The following is an 11,570-nucleotide window of genomic DNA, read 5'->3' on the forward strand; positions in this document are numbered from 1 at the left end:
ACGATTCCCCTTTTCGAGGTTCTTTCTTCTCGTCGATGACCGATAAAAATCGCGTTCACGCCCTGCGAATGACGGGGAATGTGTAACGAGGGGTGATAAAGGAACGCCGGCGAGAACGACAGTCGAGCGTGGCGATTCATTCACCGTCGTGTAGTGAATTTATGATCGAGTTAATAACAGAACAAACAGCTGATTGCCTTCGATAATTTCAACCCTCGTTCGTGATCCCTCTTTTCCACTACCATTCGATTCGTTTCCATCTGTTCATAGCTAAATTTCACTGCAAATTTCTTTCTAATCTCTCATTATTTCCATTACTACTAAACAGGAACTTTATAATATAATATTAATTAATTAAAAAATGATCAGTCTTAAAGAAACTTAAAAAAAAAAATAAAGGATGGACGATGAATTTATTCTTTTTTTTTTTTTAATTTCTCTTGACTCTTATTAATAGTAGAAATTGCTTATGACTATATATATGTTTGTAACCGTAATATCAATTAACAAAATTATTTTATTACTTCATGAATTTTTCTCTGAATTCTTTAATTTCTAAATTAGAAGTCAGATAGAAAAGAGGATAAAAAGACTTTGAATATGAATTAATGCAGGCGAATGTATGTAATAACGCATTATTGTTATATTCTTAATATAAACACGGATTTACGATGAATCTATAGAAACCGTGTATCATAATAAGTATTGTTCTAAATTATTATTTTACCATTAGCTTGTATATTTCAATAAAAATTCACACATTCTGTCATATTAATTTATCTACTCGAGAGAGAATAATGAGACTTTCGAAGAAAAAGAAAGAAAGATGAAAATAGTTAGAGTAATATTTAGAAATCGACCTTTTCCCTTCTGCCTTTCTCATTATTTCATTTTCTCGTCGACTTTTCTCCCGCCTGACACAGATACAACCCCCTTCTTCACCCTAGTCAGATGAATATTTCGGAACCTTCCGGAAATTCGACGACACCGAACGGCACAGCCGTTTCTTTATGAAAGTTGGAAATCGCCGAGATGTTGCCACTAACACACAGCCCTCTTGTCTCGTTTTATACCTCTTCTCTTTATCGTCTTATCAGTGGAGAAACGTCTTCAGCCTCGCGTCCCTCTTCCATCGTTTTTTATTTTTTTTTTTTCCCAGCAAGACATTGCAGGCGCTGATAACATTTATTTCGAGAAATGGTCCGCTCGCTCCACGCCTCTATAACAACCGAACAAAGCGAGAAAAAATTCTTCGTTTATAACACAGTCGCTGTAATACACAAGATTGTGTATTATTGAGGGCGTCGATGACGATGGAAAAATTTCTAGGTGAAGAATTATCCGTTTATTGAATGATTGATGATATCTCGTTATATTTTATAAAGGCTTATTTGAAAATAAAGATGTATGTTTATTGGGGGAAATAATACCGGTTTTGGACATAACTATTATCGATCTATTTTAACTAGATAATAAGATGCAAAAGAAAAAATTTATTTAGATACGCCTGTTTCTGATCCATCTGTTTTGATTTTTCCTTTTCCTTTCTGTACCTTAGATAACAAATTCTTATGGTTATATACGTTGTTATATATTCTGTAAGTATGATAACTAGATCCTGATTGGTGATAATTCTTTAACTACTTTAACTATTATTGACAAATGTTGTCTAACTATAGTCTTGTCTAACTATTTAAAATATTCAGTCATTTCTTGTTTCTTACGCACTTGTGGAAAATTTAAAAATGCAAAAATACATGAAACACACATACATTTGAAAATATATAAGATATTCGAAGTACAATACTCGTTTCAATATTTTGACAGATGAAACAAAACTTTGCCTGGATCTTATTTCATTAATTATCTTCATTTAAACATTTAAATTTGCACAAGAATCGGTAATTTAGTCATCGATATTTCGAGCTGCATTTCTTCGAACATTTCCTATTTCGTAACACTTTCTATTCCATATTTAAACAATTATGGTCGCCAGTAACTAATTATCCGAAACAACTTGCCATTTAATAAACAAACTAACTGCCACGTTATCAAAAACCATCTCTACGAGTCTCAGATCCTCCGAACGCAAGTTGAAAATTCAGTGAAAAACGTCTGATGTCGCGTCTGACGCGCGACGGATCTATTCTACTTGCGGACGCGACGATCAATTACGTTGCCGCGATTGTCTAAAAGCGTCGATGTCAGCCAGATACGAGCTGACCAGATCGCGGACCAAAAAGGTCAGAAAAGCGGTAGTACGATAATCTGCGTGACAGACACATAGTGAGAGTCGTGGCCCGGCTGGGTGGCCAGCGTATTTACACGACGAAGAAACATTTCGCTGAAGAACGAAGAGAGAAGAAGCACACCTCCACCTGTTGAACGCGCCTGTATCCTCTGGCCGCCATGTCGACGAAGGAGCCAATCGTGAATGTCCATTAGCCGCGGACCGTAGTGGGAGAGTGGAAACATTCCTGGTTGGCCGATCCTTGTCTCCCCCGCATCCCACGGGACTCCGGCTACTTCACTCGTTCTCGATTCCACCCTGGCTCATCCCAGACTCGACGTCAGAGAGGTCCTGACGGATCCTTGCCAGTCCTCGCCACGATATCAATCACACAGCTTCGCCACGGTTAACTCGGTGCCAGTGTCGCTGTTTCACTTTTCACGAGACACCCAGAACCCAGGGTTCAGTTTAATCGAATCGAATTCGACCTTCGTCAAATGTTCGCACGACGTTGAAGAATGACACACACTCTCTCTCTCTCTCTTTCTCTCTGTGAGTGGCTGATGAGACGAGAATCAAATTGAAAGAGCAACTTTCGTGTGAGCTTTCGAATCCAATTGAAAGGGGCTGCGTGTGACTTCTGAAGACGATTCTGATCGGTTAATGAGAAGATCGAAGGAGGAAGTTGATGACAGTTTGGGATAGTCACGAGGATTTTGATTGGACCTGTGATTGGAAGATTGGAGTCGAATCATCGTTGAGCATGTGGAAATTGTTCGCTTTGACGACCACGTGATCGATACGGCGGCAGGAAGGTGTTGTGTACGACATTTGGCAAGTTTAGCGTTTTAATGACGATGACGGACAAGAATAGTGGAGAAAGGAATTGTTTATCGATAGAAGAATGTGAGAGAATGATATTGATACAGGATAGGAATTAAAGGGAGATCTGGTAGAGGGGATTGATTGGAAATCATTGTAGATCATAAATCAGCATAGCGATCAAGATGTCATCGAAAACGCTTCACAATGAGCATATCAAGCGTCCGATGAACGCGTTTATGGTGTGGTCGCGGGGACAGCGACGGAAAATGGCTCAGGAAAATCCGAAGATGCATAACTCTGAGATTTCGAAGAGGCTTGGCGCAGAATGGAAATTGCTCAGCGAAAGCGAGAAACGACCGTTCATTGACGAAGCGAAAAGATTGAGGTGAGTGTCGAAACTTTATTAAATACTATAAAGAGTAAGCAATCGTATCTTCCTTTATCAATTACAGAAAATTCTGCATGACAGCACGACATTTACCAAGTTATTCTGTTTAAAAAAATTTGCTAAATTCACGAAACTATATATATTCTAAATTATATTAAAAAATATTATAATATTCATTCTACATATTATAAAACGTATTATACTTTCGCCAAATTTCTTCTTCCCTAAAAGTATTTAAGAAAGTATCAATAAATCTTTGGAAATGTTAAACTATGTAGTTCATGAGTGAAAACATCTCGAGAACCAAATGGAAAGTTCATTATCGTTTTCAATCAATGCCAAGGATTTTTCTTTTGCGCGCTAATTGCTCTTTAGTCACGAGTGGGCGAACAAAATTATCGCATCGTGGCGTATCTGCAATAACCGTGAGGGAGATGAAAAACGAAAAGGGGGAATCTCGTAGTTCATAATACGGTACATTGTTGCTAAAGCTAAGGGCGTGCTACGCTAAGCCAAGGGGTGGAATAGGGTGAACGAAGTGGTATTTATGGAGGTGGAGGGGACAGCCTCTTTATTACCGACTCTGAATATTTAATCATTGTTATGAGTTTATTTAGCTCGCCGTACGATGAACAGGTCCGAGAGATTTTACGATCGAACGACATTTTTATCATTTCTGTTTCACTCTTCGCTCTATCGAGGGAAATTAATGAAGAAATGATTGCTACTACGAATACAATATTCTATTATGGTCAAATTATCAAATAATTTATCAAATCCCCTAAAAACTTACATTATTTTAAACTTTACTTTCATTATTTCAATCCTCACATTCTCTCTATTACGTTCTTCGGATTATTTTAAAACCAACCATGCTTTTAACAAATTACTCAAGTAGAATTGTTGTTGATATACATGACCTTTGATCTCAATTATATGTAAAAATTATTCTCTGTTGAAAGTTTAAAAAAAAATCTTTCTGCAAGAGTAAAATATTTTTGTAATTTGAAAAAGAACTCCAATTATTTTTACATTAAGAAATAATAAAGATAAAAAGAAGTTTGAAGTAATGAAGTTATATAAAATGTGCTGAAGTGTGTAGTATGTTTTGAAAAAATTTCTTTGAATTCTTGGCGAAACGTTAACAAAGGCAATAAATAAAGAGAGACAATAAAAAGAAATCTAGACAAAGATACTCGGCTATAAGGGAATAAAAATGAAATAGAGCAGGGACAGAGGGGACACAGCCGGAGGAATATTAATTTGAAAGAACGATACGCAAACTGTCGATGACAAAATCGAGATAGCGAATTAATAGGAGGCGGTTAGGATTGAATTTTCAACTCGCGGAATCACTCTCGCCACGACGACGGAGCTCGTAAAACAAATAATAGAATGATAAAGTCGCTTCTTCGTAAATCGTCAGTTCACTTTCAATTACCAAGTATTCACTTTTTCTTCTTTCTCTTTCGTTCGTGCTAGATCGGTTTCGAAAAAAAGGGGGAAAAATGAAAAATATAGGAAGGATAGAAGAAAAGAAAATCAATCAGCTCGGTCGTGAATTCTATCGACGGAATGTAACACGGAATCCGCTTTTCTGTCGGTGACCGTGATCGAATCCAACAAAAGGAATTATGAAGTTTCGCACTGGCACACGGTCCGTGTCAGTTGTGATTCGATTCCTTTTTTCACGGAATCGAATATTGCCTTTTTCAATTGCCGAGTGAAAAATATTGTCCCGTTTAATAGACGCTGCTGGGCTATCTTTTTCAAAAGAGGATAAAACGTGTCTTCATTGTTATGCAATCATCTTTTATTCAGAAACAATCCGTAGGGTTTTAAGGAAATTCGCACGTTCAAATTCTCAAGAAAAATCCGATGAATAAATAATCCATACATATTACTTGTTACAGAACAAAATACGGTATAGAATATAATTGAAAAACTACATTATAAAATGTAAGACGTCTGTATACATACTGTACTATAGTCACATAACCGCGCTGAAATTGTTCCAGCATTTAACTCCACTTGTTCAACTTTCTAATTTGAAAAAAACATGTGCAACGATAAATTTTCACCTACAATTTTAAGAGTTAAAAGTCCTTATGTTTGTTGAAGTAAAAGTGAGATGAAATGAGACACAAAAATTTAGAGAATATTTGCAAGGCTCCCTCACACAATTGAACTAATATTATCAGTGTAATTACACAAGCTAGAAATTAGCAGTATTAATTACTTGTACAAAGTAACAACATTTTTCGTGATAAAAAATTCACTTTAATATTTATACATAAAAAAACTTATACAACAGAAGAACACGCGAAATATGGAAAATATTCAAAGTATTGTATAGCAGTCTAATTATCACTTAGCAAATTGCATAAGGGAACCCAAGCACGTTCAATCCCTCCCCCCAAAAAAACAACCCCCATTAAAACAAAGGGAAAATCGTTCCCTTTCGAGACTTTCGATCTCAAAAACGGGACTGGAAGCCTCAATATTCATTCCGTCCGCGGAAAGGTTTCTCGGGCAGAGAGATAGAAGAGTCAGGAGAGGAAAATTTCGGGGAGAGACGTGTAACGGCGAATCCGCTTTTCTGGGGCGGGTAGCAGCATCGCTGACGATTCTGGTAACGGTATCGTGCAAAAACGAGCGGGGGATGGTCGGTAGAAAAGAGAAAGAGACAGAGCGACAGAGAGAGAAACGGTTGTAAAATAAAGAGCAGAGGGCCCGATAAAAGTCGTTCTCCTGGAGCCACGCTCCTGGTAGGAACGGGTTCCCCTGGAGCCAAGCCGTCACTGGCCCGACGTAATCTGTCCGTTCGTTCACGGCGACTCACAATGTGGCCCCCGAGATAACAAATAAAGCCCCATTGTCGCAATTGTGTGGATTTAAAAGGATTTGCGCGGCTCCTCTGCCGGCCCCTACCCTCTCCGCCGGCCCTGCTCCCATCCCCTCGGTTGCTGTTCGTTGGCTGTGCCGCTGCCACTACTGCTGCCTGTCCTACGATTCCCTCCTCCTCAACCCTCTTTTCGCCAGGCTTCTACGGACGCTCTGTCTACCCCATTGCTGTTTGTGCACCGAGGAAACGGAGAAGGAAAGCGACCGGGATGAAAATTCTGCATCGAAGGGGTGGCGAAATGTTCGCCAATTAGACTCGGTTAGTGCGGTGATCGGTAGAGTAAGGTGAGACGGGTTAAGATTAAAGGATAAAGGTGATAGGTGACGAGACGTTGAAAATTTTTCTCTCTGGCTTTGGAGAGTTTTCTTGTGAAGATCGTCGAAGCTTTTGAAAATAGATGCAGGTGAAATGAAGATTATAGAAGAGAAGCAGCCAGAGCGAATCACGTTTCCCACTTTTTTTATGGGAGATTTTAAGATATAGCACATTACATTAAATAAAAATCTTGACAGTATGTAACATTGAATAAACTTTGACATGTCAATATACTCGCTAGATGTTAAATTAAGAAATTCACGGTTAATCAATCCATTTAAATTAAACTTCAGCGTGGTAAGCGTCAATGATTTATTGCCATGTGTTATGTATTGTAACAAAGTCACCCTCCTCAAAAGCAAAATAAACGAAACAAGATCAACGCACGAGATGTTCTAATAATTTTCAAAAGTACCAATACGAAGACTAATTATCGCTCCACGATCGATCAAATCGGTGCAACCGATATTCGGTTATACCAGTCGCGAGAAGACCGACACGGGGACCATCGGGAAAGTCCGTCGATCGTTGGTCGGCACAATGACATTTATGACGAATCGTTACACTAACGACATTCGCTAGGCCACCAGAGGACAATCGTGACTAATTGTTATTGTTTCTTGTTGCGGCGGCCGCGAGTGCAACTACCGCGCGGCTTATGTCCACCGATATGATATAACGCGTTGTTTATCGCACGGTTGGAAGTGGGTGCGCTCGGCTGCTAGCTCTGTGGCAGTGTGCTATTGCCCTGGCGCGGATGGTGGTGGTAGAGAGGGTTCCCAGCGAATTGTAAAGATTACGCCCGATGTTTATGCATTTATGCTGAATTATTGTCGGCGGGGCTTTACCGATGTTTATGCTGATTTACGCTTTGTGCTATCTGCCGGGACACATTGTCCCGGAATTATTATTCCGTTGCGTCACTCTCGCCGCGAGGAACCGAAATTTCGGATTTCGTTCGCGAGCTGGAAAATTCTCCACCAACGCCATGGTACATCTCGCGGTTCGTTTCGACCGCGTCAAATACCAAACAAACGGTTTCACCGATGTGCACGCCGAGTTCCCTCGTTATTCCCATCGTTCGTTTCGAAGAATCGATGCCACGCTCGGAACGTGCAACAAGACGAGTCGTGCAAAATCGCGTGTATTATAATAATAACGCGAACTCGCAACTGGGCAGAAAAAAAAATCTTGCGATTTCTTTATAAAGTAGTTACATATTTACACATATTTATTACATTCGCGCGCTACTTAATTAGATCCGGATATATATTAAATTTTGCATCATTTTAATAGCACTTTCATATACAACGCTCAACAATATTTTATACAACACGGATAATATACTCGTAAAAAAAAGTTTACACAAGTATTCAAACATTTTCACTGTACAGAAAGTAGAACGTATTGAGACTAAAATCTCTGGGCGAGATGGTCGAAGTAATTCGATGTGGTTGTGATTGTGCGCGCGGTTTCCGCCCGGATTCTCCAACGTGAAACGCCTAGGCACGTAAAAAAGAGTTCCCGCCCGTGAAACACCTATCTCGCTCGCTTTCTTTTATCTCCGTGAGGCGAAGCATAAATAAGGACTGCGTTTGTGCGCCTCTTGGGTACATAATGGAGTATTATGTGACGGAGATACCACGGGCCTCTGACTCTTCCCTTCTACCCCTCACTTTTACCAGCCCCTCGACAACAAACGTGGCGTTTCGACTGCGCCTCCAGCCGGGGTGTGTGTACAAGATATTTACTACAAATACCCATGGTGTCCCGTATCGTGTTCTAGTGCCACGATAATACGTCCCTTTGTACGGATAACGGTGTCGAGAGCAAAGTTTACCGAATTCTCGAGTGTCTCGTCTCGTCTCGCGGGCGATTCTTCGCGTGATAACACGGATTATCGAAGATAGATAGAGCACAAAATCATTATCTAAGACTGTGCAAACACTAGCTCGAACATTCCTGTTTTAATAATATACGGTATATTTATTTAGATTATATTTACCTTTTCGGTTTTTGAGAAGATTAGAATTAATATTGATTTTTATTAATGCAGAAATATATAGGCACGTACATATATAGGTACAGTACGTTATGCTATTTCAATTATAAACGCTTGTGACATGATATTAGATGAATTAGTTGTTTTATTTTCACTGCGATATATTCTTTATATATTTATATTTGACTTTCTATTTTTATATCATAATATCTATATTTTCTCATGACTTGCACACATCTATAATCAAATCTTTATAAAGTAATAAATATAGAATACTATTTAATGAAAACTGACTTACACCACTGTGATTCTTAGCCCTTCGTACAATTCTCTTTTTAACTTACAATTAGATTTGTAATATTCGTATCTTTCTTTAAGATACTGTAATTTATCGTTTCTTAAAGAAAAAGAAAGGAACAAGATTCAACAAGAAGATGCGATTCACTCGCCGAACGTATACAATGTGTAACACGAAAAAAAACATTTTCATTGCAGAGCCCTCCACATGAAGGAGCATCCAGACTACAAGTACCGGCCGCGCAGGAAGCCGAAATCTTTAGTGAAGAAGGAGAACAAATTCGGTTTCTCGATATCGCCGTTGATGTCCTCGGGTGAGACCTTGGGCAATATATCGAGAAGCCTCTTGCCACCTCTGGCACCGCCGTCGCACCATACATTGATGAGTCACGAGGATCTCAAGATTCCTCGCTTTTTCCCGCCGTTTCCGTACCCTCTGTATCCTATACAACACAAATTGGGAGAAGAGTTCAACGGTGGCAAATTAGCCGCGGATTTGGCGCTTCAGGCTCTTTACGGAGGTGGCACCTTCTATTCGAGCCATCAAACCATGTCTTGGCCAGGTTTGTCAACCGCGGCTTGCCTTCAACCCAATTGTGGTTGCCCAAGCCCGCCTAAAGACCCGAAAAGGCCGTACTTACCTACTAAATTAGAAGAAAGACCTTTTCCTAGTCCAGGTAAACCGGAAGAGGATGGATTCCCATCGGACAGAGACTCCAGTAGGGAAGAGCCTCGATATAGAAAACTCGACGAAGATACGTACTCGTCGTCGATGGACAGACACCAGGAAGATAGATCTCAAGACAGATTTTCCTCGTCTTCATCATCGTCACCTACCGATCACACGGAGAAAGTAGTCAACAGCGTGCCAACGTCAACGCCGACGACGAAGGTCGAGAGCGCGTTCTCGGTTCAGAATCTGACGTCGTCCAGCTCGAATTTGGGGAATCATCGCGGCCACGTCATATGAAGACCGCTTCCGGTTCTCCCGGATCTAAACTTCCGGGGGAACCTGGTACCACCTGGATGGCCAAGCACCGAATGGTGGAGAGTACCACCGATGTTGTCGCCGATTCCTCAAGCCACGGTGACGAATTTAAACGCACCGGCGAAGGACGACGAGGTTCAATACCAAGAGGAACAGCAGAGAAACTCTCTGATGGCCAGGTCGAGGAGCATTCACATTGGAAATGTACAGTGATCGTTGACGTCCGAGGAAACTCAGGTTCAATTGGAAACTGTACTCGAAGGTTCATAACGAAAGTGTATATGATGTAAACGGAATTTAATACGAGATAAGAAGTTTTAATTGGTAAAAGTGATTCTTACGAATCGGAGATTTCTATAGAACCTTATACCGTCCTTCTTGGTTGAAATGTTCTATCTGTCGTTCTGAAATTTTATAATTTTTCTTTTCTTTTTTTTTTCATTTCGTTTCCAATTCCCTTCGCTCAACTTGAAATATATGTATTTACATGTAATATAACTTTAATTACTGTTAAAAGATAAAAGACACGGGAAACATATGTTTAAAGAGTGGAAAAACGCCAGATAGGACATTTTAACAAAAAAGGTATAAAAATACATGTAGAAGAACGTGTGAAATGAAAGATGAGCGATGAAGATCGTCGATCGTTTATAACCTGTTGCGTTGTGTGATAATTCAAACAGCCCTACTTAATGTTTTTTTTTTTTTTACAATTGTATATATATATATATAAAATATCTGGAACTGCAGAAACCCGATTGAAAATCTTAAGAAGTTCCCAGTGCGTTTGATGACCCCGGTGCGTTTCCACGAGGATGTCCGCGAGTGATCTTACTCTTGAGAGTTACAGCCGTTGCAAGTCTTTCGCACAGAACGAGTCGAACGAATTCGACGAGAATTCGTTATGCGAGCCGACGGTGGATACCAAAGCCGAATCGATAACTCGCCACGGTCAAAATCCTACAAAGAGAGAGATGCGAAAGGGTCCTTTCTGGCAAAGCGTGTACAAGGATGCCAGAGAAGAGTCCAATTTTGATGAGATAACCAACCCTCTCGGTGGCACATATTACCGCGCACGCGAGCCGAAAAGCGGCACGGTAGGACAGAAAAGAGCCCCCATACGAGCGAAGAGAGGTAGGAAAAAAAAAAAGAAATAAAAACCCTCTTCGAGCAGAGGCAAATCTCTTCTTTGGGGCGCGGCCATGCGAAATAAGCCAAACGTTCTGAATGCTAACGTAGATGCGACACAGCGGACCTGTATACGCGTTATACCATCCACCCCCCGCCCTCCCTCGCGAGATGATTTTATTGCGTCGCGCATCGATACTGCAACTCCCTGATATTCTCCCCTGTCTTTCTCAATTTTCCTTTTCTCTTCTCCGTCAGTCGTTTATTTTCCGTTACCAACCTTGTAATTACTAGATCGCCGGCTGCCGGTGTTGATTGTGAGGGAGAGATTGGTAAGTGAGTCGGCGAGATGAATTTACGATTATTTTTAGGGCTTTCACAGAGATTTGGAAACCTTGCGATATCTGGATATCTCTCTTGTACAATTTTCTTTTCCGTAACATTAACAAACTTCTTGGCAAAGCAAGTGGATTTTTATAAATCGCGACTATT

The 11,570-nt window shown here is 40.2% G+C and overlaps 1 protein-coding gene across 1 annotated transcript; it reads left to right on the forward strand.

Annotated features, from left to right (window-relative positions):
- Window positions 1-1,124: 1,124 nt before the first annotated feature.
- Window positions 1,125-10,424, forward strand: LOC122529562 (transcription factor Sox-21-B-like). The gene is made up of 3 exons (XM_043655821.1): window positions 1,125-1,134; window positions 2,977-3,440; window positions 9,161-10,424. Exons 2-3 carry the CDS (start codon window positions 3,238-3,240, stop codon window positions 9,930-9,932), a joined length of 975 nt encoding a protein of 324 aa, XP_043511756.1. The 5' UTR covers window positions 1,125-1,134; window positions 2,977-3,237; the 3' UTR covers window positions 9,933-10,424.
- Window positions 10,425-11,570: the final 1,146 nt, after the last annotated feature.

The sequence above is a fragment of the Frieseomelitta varia genome, unplaced genomic scaffold, assembly GCF_011392965.1.
Source record: "Frieseomelitta varia isolate USP_RPSP 00005682 unplaced genomic scaffold, Fvar_1.2 scaffold_293, whole genome shotgun sequence".
Lineage (NCBI taxonomy): Eukaryota > Metazoa > Arthropoda > Insecta > Hymenoptera > Apidae > Frieseomelitta > Frieseomelitta varia.